General features: G+C 34.9%; 1 protein-coding gene and 1 long non-coding RNA gene across 2 annotated transcripts; one reads left to right on the top strand and one right to left on the bottom strand.

The window, feature by feature from the left end:
• Positions 1 to 651: 651 nt before the first annotated feature.
• On the top strand, positions 652 to 6,828 carry LOC126974330 (uncharacterized). The gene is made up of 5 exons (XM_050821788.1): positions 652 to 667; positions 1,820 to 1,888; positions 3,747 to 3,910; positions 6,273 to 6,426; positions 6,661 to 6,828. The coding sequence occupies exons 1-5, from the start codon at positions 652 to 654 to the stop codon at positions 6,750 to 6,752; spliced, it is 495 nt and encodes a 164-aa protein (XP_050677745.1). The 3' UTR covers positions 6,753 to 6,828.
• A 1,260-nt stretch (positions 6,829 to 8,088) lies between these two features.
• Positions 8,089 to 14,060, bottom strand: LOC126974300 (uncharacterized). Its single transcript, XR_007731501.1, has 4 exons — positions 13,892 to 14,060; positions 11,602 to 11,724; positions 9,716 to 9,869; positions 8,089 to 8,209 (listed from the first exon to the last, which is right to left on the bottom strand). It is a non-coding gene; the product is annotated as an uncharacterized LOC126974300 (long non-coding RNA).
• Between the last annotated feature and the right edge of the window lie 4,314 nt (positions 14,061 to 18,374).

Raw genomic sequence — 18,374 nt, 5'->3', positions numbered from 1 at the left:
ACGGCAGAAATAGGCGCCGTGCTCGATGGACGATCACTGCTGACGTCAGTCGAGCGTAGCGCGTACCCGTACGCGCTGGCCATGTTGCCTATAATCAGCTGACAGCAAACTTGGTTGGACGTGTATTATCGCCATAGCGCGTCAACGGATCGACGATTCTCGTCAGCGCGACGTAGCTGTACGCGCGTAGCAATTCATCAACGCTCGACCACACGCTCGACACGTTCTTATTATTATGTTTTTATAGCTACGCTTCAAAGACGTCAGTCAAGCATTAAATGCAGCCTTATAATCTAGAAAGCGTTTAATTACTGTATTTGGTCTGAACGAAAGGAGAGTAGCCGCGGAGCAGTCAGGTTATTTCCACCAAAGCGGAGAGGAGATGTGAAGCGGAGAGGAGATGTGAAGCGGAGAGGAGATGTGAGCTGCAAGTTCTCGAAAATCGAAATCAGTCAACTGATATTACGAAAGGAAGACGTCATGTCGTTACGAAAGTTATTTTTAATTTGCATTGAAGTCGCTTTTTTAAAAATTTTCATTTAAGTTGGCAAGATGGATGACGAAAATGTTTCGAACGACCTGTGGCAAACAAATATTAGCATAACATTCTGCATTAACTGTTCTTTGTCCCTCAAGAGGAATAGTCGCAACATGGCCGGTTTTGGAGGCAAACATGGCCACCATTTTTTTTTGCAACACTCCGTGAACGAACAATTTTTGTTGGCTATAACTCATTTTCGAACACCCAAACTTGTGACTGGTTTTTTGTTTCGGATTCGTACGCGTGTATCCAGGATTCGTCACCTGATACAATGTTGTATACAGCATTTGAGGATCCTGCGTGGAATCTTTCGAGAGCTCTTACGCACCAAGTTACGCGAGCCGCTTTTTGCTCTTCACAGAGCAAATGCGGTATCCATCGGGAAAACAACTTTTTTACACCTAATTGTTTATGCAAGATTATTTGTATTTGACTCATGCTGATGTCTAAAGTTGCGTAAATTTCGCGGTATTTCATATGTCGATCTTCCTCAATCAGCTTACGCACAGCATCAACGTTTTCTTTGGTGACTGCAGTTTTTGGACGACCTTGACGGGGATCATCACTGAGCTTGACACGTCTACGTTTAATTCAGCAAACCAGCGATAAATTTTGATTTTGGATGGGGTTTCATGACCAAATGCAGAAATCATCCGGTCGACACACTGTTTTTGTGTTAAACCACTTTGAAAGTCATAGTAAATCATCGCTCTAGAATTTTCTCGAGTCAATTCCATTTTCTCAACGAAAATGGAATTGACTATTTTTTCAAACGACTAAACAAGTTTGACAAGACCTTGTGACAAGACCGAGAATCTTTATTTTAAATAAATAAATGGTATTCTATTTTTAAAACCAAGGAGTTTTCAATTGAAAAGATTTTAATATGACAGGAACAGTGGAAATATTCCATTCCCGATACTTTTAGTGCAGCCTATGTATGATTGTGAGCAAAGGTTTTTTCCTTTTCCATCCAAATAATTTAATATCATTTTCCTTTCTATATAACTTTCATATTATGTTACTTGCCGCTACGAAGCACTTCAAGAGTACCCACTCTTTATTCATCCTCTCTGAAATCAGAAATACTCTATTTCTTGCAAATAAAGTAGACAGCCTTGACTGTAGCTACCATTAATTGATTTCTCCATGTCTGTTAAACTAGGAGTAGATGAACCAATTGTACCGTAGATTAATACATAAGCAAACGCCAAATCTAGCTGGCTCAGATTGTTTTGTTATCACAGTTATCAATGCTGAAGATATATACAAATTAAGTAAATATGTTGAAATTTTTAGCACCCAAGAATTTCTTATGTAAATTCCCCCTAAGCGTGGGTGCGATTTGTGGAGGTGTTGCCTTAATAGTAAGTATATGTTACATATATTGAAATATATTTGTATGTATCAATTTGTAACCAAAAAGTATCCAAAGACTTAAAATTTACCTTTATATGTTAATTTCGCTATTTATTTCACTAGATTTTGTTAAAAGTTTTGTAGTTTTCAAATAAGTAAATATTGGTGGTCTCAAAATTGTTGCGAATTAATATTTTAAATACTTTGGTTAAGTAACTTTTAAATCTGGTTAAGAGGTTATGTTCACAAACAATATAGATTATTTGGTAGGTATACATCGCAATATTGTAAAACTGGTTAAAATTTAAGCTGTAAAGACAAAACGAAACACGTTGCTAAAATATTACGTAATTATTGAGTATATATTATTTATGTCTTTATAGACTCTCATTTAAAATAATTCCCTATTTGGTCATTTCTCATTACTAAAAATAAGGTGGTTATGTGTCAAAGTTCCCTTAAAACTAATTAGTCTGCCAGGATCACTGTTCACTGATTCTAATACTTAACCAGAATTATTATTTGGGTTTTTGATAAATGAAATGGATTACAACTAAGAAATAAACTTATAATGACGAAATACAACTCTAATGATTGTTATATTCTAGATTGCCTTCAAATGCTATTGTCCCAACCTAAATCAATGTCTTTTCCTATATCCAACATAAGTATTTTTCCATAGCTTGTTTTAACTACCGGCAGTTAAATATGACTCAATATGACAATATTTCAAGTATTAATTAAATTTCCTTGAAAACCGCACTGTGAAGAAACAATACACATCTATTTGTGACGTGTATTGTGACTGTAGAACTAATTGAAAGGAATCCGGTGATACAGATTTTTGGAATACTCCCTGCGATAAATTTGGTAGCAGATTGTTAAATTGTATTCTAAAGCCCGGTTTCCACCAGAGCGGAGAGGAGAGGAGACGAAAGGAGAGTAGCCGCGGAGCGGTCAGGTTATTTCCAACAAAGCGGAGAGGAGATGTGAAGCGGAGAGGAGAAGTGAGCTGCGAGTGCTCGAAAATCGAAATCAGTCAATTGATATTACGAAAGGAAGACGTCATGTCGTTACAAAAGTTATTTTTTAATTTGCATTGAAGTCGCTTTTTTAAAAATTTTCATTTAAGTTGGCAAAATGGATGACGAAAATGTTTCCGTCGATAATTGAAATATTGAAGAATTAATTGTGTTTCTTCAACCTCTAATTCCTCTCCCTCAAGAAAATTCAAATATAACTTTTGTAACGACACGATGTCTTCCTATCGTAGACATCAGTTGCCTGATTTCCAACTCTCACAGCTCACATCTCCGCTATGCAGAGCGCACATCTCCTCCCTCCTACGCATCTCCTCTGCGCTTTGGTAGAAATAACCAGATCGCTTCGCGGTTAATCTCCTCTCGTCTCCTCTCCGCTTTGGAGGAAACCGGGCCTAAGGCTGGGTTGTATAAACTATCTTTAGCAATAACAAATATGTTCAGACCGGTTGACAAAATAATGTTTTGCACCATTTGATAATTTTCAGATGACGTCATAACTTTGTCTGTTACCGTCCAATATTCGTTGGTTAAAGCTATTGTTAATGTAAATGTAAATGCTTATGCTAAATAGCGACCTATCAAAAGTTTCAAGGTATAAATATTCGATATTGCCTGGATATTTCACTTTTTAACTTTATTTTACTATGCCAAGGAACGATGTTGCAACAAATTCCACAGTCTATGTTAATTTTAGCGTTACTGTTAACGTTAAATTTGACTTAACCCTTAACTGTAACAACTAAAATGTAGGAAGCTAGCCTAATTTTTTGAAAAATTTTCTTTTTTCCTACAGTGTGTTACAGCAGCGTCTGGACTTGCTCTCTTCATCCAGATTATGTTGATCCGGGAGTGCGACCAATGTTCTAGATCCATTTGGAGAAATGCGTATGGCTTTAGTGTCGTTGGTATCATATACAGTGTAATCATGCTGTTCGTACATATTGGCTTTCTTTGGGGTGTGAAAAAGGTGACTTTTGTAATTATTTTACCATCCGTGCAGTGTTCATCCGGGGTAGTAATGCGACACATATTGTGATGCACTCATCGTGTGTTGTAAAAAAAGTAATAATTTTATAAATAAAAAAAATTAAGTAAATTCAGCATATGAGGCAAGTTTACCGGTAAGACAACCGTGCAATATGTACTATTAGGCTTTCAAGAATAATAACAGGACTTTTCTTTAGGCCGCGTTTCCACCTGCAAGCAAACTCGCGGAAGTCTTGCATGAGTTCTTGCAATAGTGATTACATGTTGTACTAATTCCTGCAATTTATTTCTGCTATAAATATCTTGCGAGAAGCTCGTGGATTATACTATCGCAACTTATCGCGGAAGTGTTTACACACGAGAGCTTACGAGTGTCGCGATAGGAACTGTCAAGACGCGCACGTGTAGCAGCTTCATTAATAATTTTGTTGTTGAATAAGAAAAAAAGATCAATTTGAGTTCGAGAACGGATTTCTACGAAATGTGAAGCTGGTGTTTCTCACAATTTATTACGTGAAATACAACTGGGAGTTGGTCAACAATATTTCAATTTTATTCGTATGAGCGCAGTTGATTTAGAAGTGTTATTTTAGTAAAACTTAGTGACGTTATAAAAAAAAATAAGTAACAAGACACACATTTCAGAGATTCGATATCACCGAAGAAAAGACTCATTTTGATGCTGCGATTTTTCGGACTTCATTCTCAGTTGTAGAGAATTCTTTTACGATGGAATTAGGCACAAAGCTATTTTTAATTCGGTTTTTATAATCCGCATGCCGTTAGTCCCACAAAGAAGGATTGCACTCATAAAATCGTATTAACTATATAGTTTATTCACGGGACCATTCAAGACTTTGCCATTGACTTATTATTTTCAATTTAAACAAAAACATAGATAGATATACGAAACTAGACCGATAAGCAGCGAGATCTGCCGCGAGTCGATGCAGACATGTTTTCGCAACTACTCGCGGGAAGCTCTTGACAAACTGTCGCGACAGCACTTGCAATGGAGTTTACACTTGCAAGCTACTGTCAGACAGACTGTCGGACATTTCTCGCGGAACTTATCTTGCAGGTGGAAACGCAGTCTGAAGCTGGATTTAGTGCTCGACCGACGGTCAGCGCTGGCGTCAGTCGACCATTATAGTGCGTACCCGTTGACCATGTTGCATTTACTGCTCAGCTGACAGCAAACTTGATTGAACGTGTATTATCGCCATAACGCGTCAGCGGACTGACGATTCTTGTCAGCGCGACGTAGCTGTACGCGCATAGCAATTCGCTGGACTGTACTGTAAACACGTACAGACGTGTTCATGTGTTTTCATTATTATAGCTTCGCTTGACCGATGTCAGCCCACACCGTCGATCGAGCACTAAATGCAGCCTTAACTCTCTCAAAGACTCTTTTAGTACTTTTGCTGCCTATTAGATACGGTGAAGTCTTCAGTCGAGTTCAAAACGCTCGTGAAGACCCACAAAAGTAAAATAAACTTGTTTTGCATTTGCATGGTGACCATTTTCTAATTCCCCTTCTAGATAATACATATTGAATTGTAACCAAAAATTATGAACGATGCGGGAGTCGAACCCGTTTCTCTCGGGTTCCATCCGAGCGCTCTTACCAACTGAGTAAATCTTTCGAGTGATGCATGGATCGTAAATCTACGCATTAGAGAAAATATATGCATTCTAACCAGGACACTAAGGGGGCACTGCAGATTTAACAAACAACTCTCAATCTTAGGTCTCAATGATTGCAGAGCGTGTAGATTCTGTAACAGTGCAGATGAAACCCCGTTACACATTCTCTCTGAATATGGTCCTTTAATGCGTAAACGTAGCATATCTTTGGGAAGTCCAATTCTTCAACCACTTGAGATACATCAGCTCACTGCAAAAGATATAATAAGATTCATGTAAAAAATTAATCTTAGCAGTGGGCCATAGTTAACAGTGGCTACCACAATAGATCACATTGATCGCAGTGAAACAGGGCTGCATTGAACTGTACCAATGCCAATTTACAAACCATAACCATAACATAGATAATTTTCACGTCTAGATAGACTATAACACTGTGAACACCTCGAAAAAAAAATATCGGCGAACTGTTAGCTTATATCTCAGCAATACAAACAAAATGACTAACGAATCGCGAGTGTATGACGTAGCTGTCATGCACACTAAAGTAATAAACCTGGCCTGTTGTTACGCGATGTCTAACAGCTAGAGACTTGACATATAAATTATCTAAGTATGACACCTTATAAAGTTTCAGTAGCATTCGGTCTGCATGTATTTCGTGGTATAAATTAATTCACATTTTTTTCTAGGAAAAGTCATCAATTGTTTTCGGCTGGGTTGTGGTAACCTCGATGTGGGTTGCCCAAACATTTTGTTTGTTGATTGTCTTCATATGCTTGTACAACACTCAAGTACGCTTTATCTCCTGGATACTGAGCCTTATCTTTGGATTGCTCGCTATATGTTAGTATTTATTATTTAACAAATCCTAACACAACAAATTACGCTGATACTTTAGAACTATTGCCAAATGTTTAAAAGAAACGCTAACTAAGAATTAGCATGACTATATTAATAAGTTACTTTTAAAAATCATTTAAAAGCTTGTAACATGAGTAATATTAATGTTTATAATTATAATGATAATATAAATTTTTAATTTTTAGTATTTTATTTAAATATATTTTCTTTGTGTAGGTATCCTCATATATATTGTATTAATTGGTTTTGGATTTTGGTTGGAGCTTAAAGAAAAGAAGAAGAACGCCAATGTAAATATAGCTGGGTAATTTAAACTATTTCCTAATTACTTATGTGTGTAAACTGTCGGCTATACTATTGCAATTATAAATAATAATAAATAAATAGCAATACAATTACAATTATATGAATTTTAATTCTTCTGAATTTTAATTCTACTACTTCTCCCATTTCGTAATTTCATCATCATCAGCTGGAAGACGTCTACTGCTGGACAAAGGCACAAAAAAATCCCACAAAGATTTCCATGACGATCAGTCCTGCGCTGCCCTCATCCAACGTATTCCGGAGATCTTGATCAGATCGGTCCATCTTATGGGGAACTTTATATATATATTTATGATGAGATGGACAAGATATATATCTTTCGTTATTTACCCGATATAATATCCTCAAGCCATGACCCAAAACTATTTTATCCTACAGGTCGTTTATTAATGGTCATTTCTAACTGTAGTTACTGCAGTGAAAACTTATTAAAAGTTATAATGGCATTGACTAAGTTTTGTGGTGATCGTAGATAAAGTAGTGTATTACCGCCCGTAATAAGCCATTACTTGGCCGTGGTATAAGTAACTATTTATTTCCCACAAAAGTGAATTTTGCAAAATTTTGTTTATTTCTAATATTACCAATTACTAATGTCTGCGAGATCGAATCAGAAATGAGGAGATCGATTCGACGGACAGATGGCCATTGAGCAGTAAAGTCCTCGAATGGCGACCAAGTACCGGAAGACGCAGTGTTGGTAGTCTCCCCACAAGATGGACCGACGATCTGGCCTAAAACGCTGGAATACGTTGAATGAGGGCAGCGCAGGACCGATCGTCGTGGAAATCTTTGGGGAAGGCTTTTATCCAGCAGTGGACGTCTTCCGAGTGATGATGATGGTGACGATGATGATGAATGTCTAAGAGGAATCTTCATCAATCATCAAGCTTCAGCAATCATTTTTTGTGAATGATAACATGAAACCATCAACACAGCACACATGCATCAGCAAAAAAACCCGGAAGTACTTAAAGGTTATGGCAGCCCCAAACAACCTCCTAAAGGGTCCATCCGACTTTCTTCCTTCAATACATCATCACGAATTTACTTTATTTTTTATTTTCCATACTTGTTAACCGTATTCTAGGTGGCTCCGTACATATGCACAGTACAGAATTTCAATGGTTTACAAATGACTAGTAGTACAGTGGACTATAAGTCAAACTGCCTCTATTTTCCATACTTGTGAACCGTATTCTAGGTGGCTCCGTACATATGCACAGTACAGAATTTCAATAGTTTAAAAATGACTAGTAGTACAGTGGACTGTAAGTCAAAGTGCCTCTATAGACGGGTAAAAGAAAATAGTTAATCTTTGAAAGAATATCACAATTTATTTCCAAAATACACATATACTAGAAACTCTTTGTGTCTTCTTATAACCCCAATAGTTCTTTCCGATGACTGTTCACAACAAGAATGAAATATATCGTCACTGAAATACAAAGAGGAAAAAATATTATTACAAAACTGAAATCTATGGTTCAAGTACCTATTGTTGATACTGATTTAATAATTTGAAAATTTGATAATAAGTGTCTTTTCAGCAAGGGATAATATAGGCATATATTTGAGCTTTCTGATGTACCACGTGTGTGATAGGGTCGCGGGACAGTTGATAAAACATTGCTACGATATTGAACTATAATAACTATTATTGAATGGAAAATATTAATATGTAGGTATAACTAGATACTCCATACACATCTCGACTGTATACCAAGTAAGCAAGACTTAATGCTATGAAGTAAAGCTTAAAGCTAGTATTCATTCTAGCTATTCAATTCAAGCGTGTGTTCAATTCAATTGTGGAAAATCGAAACAAAATCAAATCAAATCATTATCAAATCCAAATCAAAATCAAATCAAATTAAAATCAAATCAAATCAAACCAAAATAAAATTCTATTTATTCTTGTAAGTCAAAGAAATCAGACTTATGAATCTTGAAAGTATTTTTTCAAGCTTTAATGAGAAGAAGTGGCAAGAATTTTTTTGCATATATTTTAAATCAAGACTGCTTCATTGATTTACAAATAATTTCGATTACAATATAATAACATGTAAAGAGACTTACTGCTTCATCGTCTTTTAATTTCGATTACAATATAGGTAATATGTAAAGTGATGCAACAAAAAGTGATCGCCATATTTTTTTATTTATAAAAAAACACCTTCATAGTTAAAAAGACGTCGATGAAAATTAATACTTAGATTGGTATTGTCGCAGGCCATGGAGGAGTTTCCACAGAAATACACTACATTATAAACGATTTGTTTTATGTGCGCCATTCCGATTAATACTTAACCGTTACTTAGTCGCTGGTGGTCTATAAGTCACCTGTTTAATGTGGGCTATGTCACTTCTAGAAACTTCTTATTTCGATAACAAAGTCTACACAAAGCGGAAAGTGGTTACAAGAGGGTATACAGATTCACAAGTGCTGACCCGGCAAACGTTGTTTTGTCATATAAATTAGGTACCTCGCGCGTGCTCATTGTATGAACTGTTATATCATACCTAATAAAATGAAATGTCATTGACTGAATTATTTGTACTGCGAATATATAGTTATTTCTAAGTAAAAAAATATAGGTTCCGGATAAGTAATGATTAACATATTAAATACTTTAACCATCTCCGAAACGAGCTGCATCTTATGGTATAAGTATTATTCCGATCGGTTCAGTATTATTCACAGTATAACAGAAGAATGAAACGACTCTCCATTTATTATTAGACATTAGTTTTTTTTATGGAAAAGAAGGACAAACGAGCGTACGTGGTGTTAAGTGATCACCGCTGCCCACATTCTCTTGCAACACCAAAAGAATCACAGGAGCACTGCCGGCCTTTAAGGAAGGTGTACGCGCTTGTTTTGAAGGTACCCATGTGGTATCGTCTCGGAGACACATTGTTTGAAAATTATGCAATTACTTACGAATATACCAAAGCATTCCCAGGATGACCACAAATACCCGACTCCTTTGCTTTCTGGACGTAAACACTAAGGCAAGTAGGATCATCATCATCAACATTATCACCACGAAGACCACAGAGTACCAAACCCATATTCCACACAACGCTGCATCACCCTGCAAACAGGTAAATAAAATATCAAGAACTCACGGAGAGTGTTACAAATAACCACGTAAAGGAAACAAATATAGTTAAAAAAAACAAATTAAACTTGCAAATGATTGCACGGCATACCGATCGATAAGCCGAATACAAATTTTCAGTTTTTTTTTGATTTCTCAAAACGCTTGGGTAATACCAGATACCGAACAAATAGCTTTTTATTTAGAAGCTCTATTTAAATTGACTTATTTGCTAGTAACATAAAAGTACTAGATGTGAACTTACGGCCGTTTTCAATAATCTATCTATCTATCCTTTTACGCTTACATACATTTCAATAACCTTTTGACAGATAGCATTGGACTATAACGGCCGTTCCCAATATACTATCTACAGATAGAGATAAATTACTATCTTCTACTGTCAGTAATTAGATATCAATAATCTGAAGCTTTACGATTTTTATTTCATGTAAGAGACTGAATATTGGGAACGGCCGTTACTGTATTGGACATAACTATGGATAGATAAGATCTTGTCATTAAACGGTGACAGCAATGTATCCGTAAGTTAAACTTAGTGTAGATAGGTTATTAAAAACGGCCGTCAGTAAATATTATGTGTTGGCGCTAGACTAAACTTTATTTATAAACTTAATTGTAAAACATTTAAAAAATATTCGTTAGATATAATATATAAAACAGTAAGAAATAATTTTTGTTTTTCCATGTGTGGTAGCTTTTAATAGGCCTTATGTTTATTCACTTGTTTTAACTGTATTGTGATTGTGACTGTAAGCTTCCCTAATAAAATAAAATACCATGGTAAACTTAAGTCTAATCAACCTTCTAACATTGCCCGTAACATATACAATCCATTTGCTATATTGCTTGCCGTAAAACAAATTATTCTAGTAATTTTGGTTAGAATGATCGGAATAAATGAATGAAAGGTAAATTTTATAAAAATATTGTATCGTCCTTGATAATATGAAAACGAACATGCACTGATGAAATAACAAGAAAAAATACTTTGAATAAGTTATAACTTAAAGGAAAATTAATTACGCAGTATAATCAAGGGCGTACCTGCCGTTAGCTTGTGGGGCCCTGGACTAAGAATACTTAAGAGGAAGTCTATGTAATCAATTAGCTGTTACGGCAAAAAATTCTTGTGCTAAGAGCTAAATATTTGTGTTACGTACGTGTAAGATTTAGGTAATAATGGCAACAAAATAGTTAATTTGTTTGATGCAACTTGACAAGCAAACAAACATACTCGAAAATAATTTAAAATATTGCAGAGAAATCAATAGCAGGTTTTGTAAAGTTATTGAATATTCACGGTACTGGACTGTAGCCAAATTAGTCTACCCCTGAGTACAATGTATGTTTTGTTTAAAAAAATTATTCAGGCATATTTTGACACTACATTACACAAAACTAAAAATTCAGTTTTCAATCAAATATTTTTGGAAATTTTATTTTGTTTTGCGTAGCCTTAATCTGCGTTCTAACAAAATATGCATAAGCTTCCAGAGAATGCAAGTGGTTGATGTTATTTTCAACTTCATTTCTAAGGAAAATGGAACTTAACAAAGAAGCAAACCGTAACAAAATATTAGTTTTGTTACCTGAGGTTAATGAGGAGTTAAGGTTGCAAGGTTTCGTTGGACAATCTTCTCAAACTCTCAATTCGTGATGATCTAAATTTATTTCTCAATACATTGTACCAGTACTTATTTACCTGCTGGAGTCCAAACAGAAGAACTATGCTAATAGCAAAGTATAATGCTACTAAGATCCAAATCGTAACCAGTAGATAACTTATTGGTATGAAAATTGAACATCCATACGCCATTGGGTGTACCTGGAATGGAAAAAACTCATTGCTATCCTGGATGTTTTCTTCTGTATAAATAAAACTTAATTATTATGAAAGGCAAGAATATAGTGTGGTGAATATAAATATAATATAAATTGCATAATACAACTTGACAGTGCATTAAACATAATGTCATCATCACCATCTGCATCATCCACAAGGCGGTTTTCAAGGAATTTTATTACAATTTCAACCAAACTGTTGAAGGAATTTTACCAGTGGGAGGATCCTTTGCACAGGATGCCAGATGCGCCTTGTTCTGATGTGAAGCAGTAATGTGTAAACATTACTGTGTTTAGGACAGAGGGGCGCTGTAGCTAGTGAAATTACTGGGCAAATGAGACTTAACATCTTATGTCTCAAGGTGACGAGCGCAATTGTAGTGCCGCTCAGAATCTTTGGGGTTTTTAAAAATTCTGATCGGCGGTAATGGGCGGGGCGTATCAATTACCATCAGCTGAACGACCTGCTCGTCTCTTCCCTTATTATCATAAAAATATGAACTTCTTTGAACGGTATTTCCAAGTTGATACGACATGGCTTCCTTTAAAATTCAACGCTCCTGTGATTCCTATTGTTTTACTAGAGAATAACATAGGCGGTGACTACTTGACTTGCTAACTCGTTTGTCTTCTTGTTTCATAAAACAAATCTGGTAATATATCCCGAGGCAGTTAATTAAGAGACCCCAAAAGCTGATAGAATTTACTTCAACTCCTAGCAACGAACGTTGGGATTGACAAACTGTTACATTTGATGACTCGATGAATTTTGACTTGGTTTAGAATTTATCTCGTAAAGTGAGCCCAAATTGTACAACGTAACTTTGTGTCCGTAAATGATTGGTAACTTGTTGCCAACATCAATCCATATAATTTTCCTATGCTAATACACCTAAATTTACTATTGAAAAACAGAATATTTTACGCATCATTTTATTGCGTATCTGTATTGTATTGTACTACACGGCCACGTTATCACTGGTCCTCACTGAAACGTGAAGTCCCCTCCCGTTCCCCATACAACCCCTCGCGCTCGTCCTGTTGCTTGAGTACGGTTTTCAGTTTCATTTCCGTTAGGTACATGTCGTGACATTTTCATGCTATTACTGCTTTGTTTTTCATTGCTGTGTTTGGAATTTGTTGTTTATAGTTCTGTAGTCTTTGTTGTATTATTTATTTTAGTTCCTGTTGTTCTGTGGCGCTATAATAGTACTGCCAAAAAAATAAATATTTTTTTTACTGAACCCACATTCAAATAATAATCAACATCACAACACATCTTAACATCAATCTATAATAGTGAAAAATAAATCGTTCTTTACTTATTAATAATAATTTCCTTGTGGTACTTGTTTTGCACACCGTACCAAAGCGACGATGTGACGTCATCGAAGTACAAGATACAAGGATAATGTAACTTAAGTATTTTTTCCGAAATATTAAGTTGTTGAGCACTGCGGAGTCACTGAGCACTGTCGTTTTGACAAAAGCAGACATTTTGCGCCGTGCGAAATTTTTAAATAATCCTAACTCCACAACTTAGTTCATTTAGTGAAAACTATTGTATTTTTAAAATTTTCGAGAGATTCTTCATGCAAATGTTTATATGTGTGGTCTTTTAAATAAAATAAAAAAAAAGTGTTTAGTCCTTTAAAATATTTATTTATAAAAATCGCAGGGGTGTTGCTAGCCTTTAAGGAAGGTGTACGCGTTTTGTGAAGGTACCCATGTCGTATCATCCCGGAAACACCGCACAAGGAAGTTCAGTTTTTATATTTTCAATAGCAAGGACCTATATAATATGGCTAATTATAAGTACTGCTCCTAAATTTGATGGGGCTGATATTACAACTCTTCATATGTGATTACTCCTTAAAAATCGGCATCGGTCACACATTTCTGCTAGATGTGAATATTCGTATACATACTATATACTAACTGGGCATTTGATTCCCGGTTCAATCAGGCAATTATTTAAGAATCAATGAATGCAGTTAAACTTGTTTTTTAAATAAAAATAAAGCTTTCTTTCAATAAAATATTACATCTACAATATTAAAGAACCTTTTCTTCCATGTGGCATAACCGTGGGACGCCCGTACGGACCGTGTCCGTACGTTTGTAGTAAATAACACTTAAAAAATACATACGATTCCTAACGCCGCTATTATCATAGATCCTGTCCTCAAATCGATTCCAAAAAACGAAGTTACTTGTGGCAAATCATCTAAGGCAGCCATCCTTGATATTTTATGTTCAAAATGTAAACTTACAATAATACTTTGGTCTTCTATCAAAACAACTTTATTATACTAGACTCATGTCAATTTGTTTATGCATTTTACGAGCATTTTATGTCATTTTATACAGAAATGTGGTTGTTTTTGTTTGTGGAAGAGAATGAGCAAAGAGGATATAAATACTACGTAATAAGAGACGGGACTGCTTAGTAAAAATTGAAATTTAGTTTAATATGAATCGTGCAGTCATTTGACATAAGTTTGAAATAGTAGAAATTACAGGTTGAAGTTTGAAGGCAGACAGTTGCCTTTAAAATATAGTGTATTTCGGCTATTTTTGACAAGATTATAGCCGTCACCTGTCAATCTGTCAATGACTGCACGTTTGATACAATCGAGTGAATCGCTTTTTCTTAAAGAGTTTCGCTAGGCTGAAAATGAGATCTGTTTGGTAAAACTCAAAACTGACTTGAATTGATTATCGTTTAGGCAAACCTAATTTTGTGAAAAGCAACAGGATGTTAAGTGATCACTTCTGCCTAGAGTCAGTCGAGCCAGTAATAACGTATTATATTACAATAAACACCATAAATTAAATTTAAAAATAATATTTATGGACTACGGGACGATGAATTACGGGACTCGAACCCGCGACGTCTCGCGTTCCGTGCGAGCGCTCTTCCTCTGAGCCAAACCGTTCAGACAGAGAGTTGAACAGACATATGTCTGTTCAACTCTCAGGTTGTGGCTTCATCTACAAGATCTACTTTACAGATTTTTAGCCAATTTGGTTTTGTCCTCCAGATGACCGCTTCTCTATCTTCAGCCATTCTGTTTAGCACGGCAGCTTTCAGAATTCCCATCCAGGATTAGATGTGCCATGTAATGGCCTCTACCCCTACTTCCCTCTATTTTGCCTCAATGATCCTCCTGATTATATCATATTTATTGTTTCTGTTTTGACAACTGCCATCTTCTTTCTCGTTCTTCTAAGCAATTCTTCGTTCGTTACCTTGTGATTGTATGGTATAATATAATAATTAATATGGTGTAGTAATGGCGGCTCAAGTATTAAGTTATGTTCCTACTGATGAATCTTCGAAACACCTTGGCTGCTGGTGCTGAGATTCCACTCAGACAGGGAGATGGGAAGATATCTCGTTCACGCGTGGTTCTTCTAGTGGCTGCCGGCCGACGAACCTCAGATCATATTACCGGTGGAATGGTAGAAACACCAGAAATCTCTCGAGTCTCACTGAAGGCAATCCTCAATAAAGCCTCGATATACGTCTATGGGCGTTGAGTGAATAGATATCGGCGCCAGGGTTAAAAATAGAAGCTAAATTATGTAAACAAATTTATATTTTATGCTTTATACGATTAAATTAATGTATAGTATATGAAAAATTTCTATTTTTTTTTAATATTGAAAAAGGCATCGACGCTTCACCACGACGTTGTCTATGAAATTTTGAGCATGCTCTATTCAACATCTCACAAACATTGAGCTTGTTTGTGGTTTTCTGGATCAACGTCCATACCTCCATAGCCCTACAGCAATATGAATAGAACTTAACACTTCACCAGACACCAGCGGAGCTTTAATAATTTTTTTCTGTTGATAAAATGTTTTTTTCATTTTAATAAATTTATTTCTAGCTTTTATATTAATTTCTTTTTCATGATTCCACTTTTTATTCTGCTGACATCCGAGGTATTTCACTCTTTCTTATGCTTTTCCACGAACTAGTGCTACAGTGCTACAGATACATAAAAATGAGTTCTTATTTTTTCCTTTCTTGTGTTTCTTCTTTTTTCCGCTTTCACACCTGACAACTTCCATGAAATTCATCCTTCTTGTAATATTAAATTTTTACAATTAATATAACTTTTGTTGTCCTTTTTTATGAAAATAAGGGACGAGACGATCCGGACGTTCAGCTGAAGGTAATTGATACGCCATATACTGCCAATTACAATACAGTGTCAAACAGAATTCTTGAAAGTCCCAAAAATTCTGAGCAGCACTACACCTGCGCTTGTCACCTTCAGACAGAATAATATGTTAGTCTCATTTGCCCAGTAATTTCACTAGCAACGGCGCCCTTCAGACCGAAACACAGTAATGCTTACACATTACTGCTTCACAGCAGAAATAGGCACCGTTGTGGTGCCCATAAACTAGCTGGCATCCTGTGCAAAGGAGCTTCCCACTGGAAAAATATGAAACTAGAAACCTAATTGGTCATCTAAATGTAACAAATTATAAGTCAGTGTTAATATGGAAAAATTAACGATAATTATTATATTTAACCTTGTTTATGGACTGTTTGTGTTATATTATTTTAAATTAAAGTCTAGAAAATATTGCAGGCTTGTCGCTGTAAAACCACACCGTATTTAACAAAGCTTTGTAACGTACCCATCAAGATGTCAATAGCAGCTCAGAACGAATTAATTTTGTGTCGATCTCAAACATGCTAAAGCGAAGGTCGTATAAAAACTTTTGAACAAAATATATATAATAATCTAGTCTTTTTCCAGCTTTTTATAAGTAATACATACTTTTTCATTACCAACGGTATAAGTAAATGATCTAGCATCAGTAACTTATAGTTAACTTATTACTCTCTTTTGTTTTTTACAATAATTATAGTAAGTTACCTAGCTTGTCTCATTGATCATAATTAAAAATAAAATAAATTGGTTAACATAGATAGAATATTGAAGATTCATTATTATATAGTACTTATTTTAAATAAGTATAACATATAATAACAAAAATTCGGAAATTTAGTATTATGCGTTCATTTCAGCTGAAAACGAATACTCACATGACTTCATATTCAAATTATTCATTCCTTTTGGGGTGGAGACGATGGGTCCTTGGGGTTCATCGGCACAAAAACTCATAAAAGAGCTATCCAGGCGATAGAGCTATACAGACCGATTTAACAGGTGACCCAAGATCTGGTACGTACCTCTGTCAAAAGATAAGTTTGGCCATACAAAGAGGTAACGTTGCCAGCTTCATGGGCACCTTACTTGCCGATAGCGATCTTAATGATATTTTCTATTTGTAATTAATTAATTTTATTAGATTATTTAAGTTTTATTTTATTATTTTTTATAAAAATAGCGTTATTGATTATTAAGTCATATTATTATTAATATAATATTATTTTTTAATAAATAAATTATAAATAAAAGTAATATAATAAATTTATAAATTCCAGAAAAAAAAATTATTCATTGAATATAAATTATAATTAATAATTCATTTGAAACTTAATATAAATTAACTGCTGATCTGCAATTTTTTTTTCCTTGTTTTTAATCGTTGCTTTCAAAAGAGGAAACTATAAACTTGATATTATAATCATAACAGATAAATTAATAGTAGTTTACTTATTTGACTATATATATAAATCTAATTTTAACTAAACTCCGAATATAATAGAATCTCTGCTCACGTCAGGTGTATTTTATTCAACTCGTGCCATAGATTAGTTTAATGCAGATACGGCACCAATTTCTTAAGAGATTTACAATTTGCCATTTTTAAGGTTCCGTAGCCAAATGGCAAAAAACGGAAACTGTAAGAACTATACTGTTGAAACTTGGTAAGTAGATGTATTCTGTAAACCGCATTTAAATTTTTGTACAAAAATAGAAAAAAAAAAACAATAAATTTTGGGGGTTATACCTAGAACTGAAACTCAAAAATATTTTTTTTATCAAACCGTGTGGAGTATCTATGGATAGGTAAAAGTGATATAGAGGTTTCGAATATCATTTTTTTCTTAACTGAATACTTTGCGCGAGATATACTTTCAAAGTAGTTAAATCTGTGTGTCCGCCTCTGTAACTACTCAAATAAGAGAATGATAAACCTAAAAAAATATATTATGTAGATCACCATGCAAAATTCCACCGAAAATTGGTTTGAAGGAAATCAGGTCATATTAATGACTAGTTCTATTTTTCGAATCTAATTTGATTTCTACTTACCCAAGTGTGCTTACCGCTCAGAATATAATAGGCACATTTGTATAATTACTACTCTTTAGAACTCTTAAGGTTTGTTCTTTGCCAGTAATTATATAAAATCCACAACCTCAATAACCTAGACAAATTCACTGAAATAACTGTCAGTTTAGCCATAATAGTTTTAATTAAGCAAACAAGTCTGTTAATTAATGGCTTGTTTGTTGTTGATTGTCAGGCCATTATTAAGGAAGATTTGCTTGCATGTGGCAAACGTGCTTATAAAACAATCTCTACAGATCAGCAAAAGGTAACAATAGACAAATAATAACAATAGAATAACAACATAACCGACTTCAAAAAGCAGGAGGTTCTAAATTCAACTACATTTTCTTTGTTACCTCAT

This window comes from Leptidea sinapis, chromosome 32 (assembly GCF_905404315.1).
Source record: "Leptidea sinapis chromosome 32, ilLepSina1.1, whole genome shotgun sequence".
Classification (NCBI taxonomy): domain Eukaryota; kingdom Metazoa; phylum Arthropoda; class Insecta; order Lepidoptera; family Pieridae; genus Leptidea; species Leptidea sinapis.
This window is presented reverse-complemented; position numbering and strand designations above follow the sequence as displayed.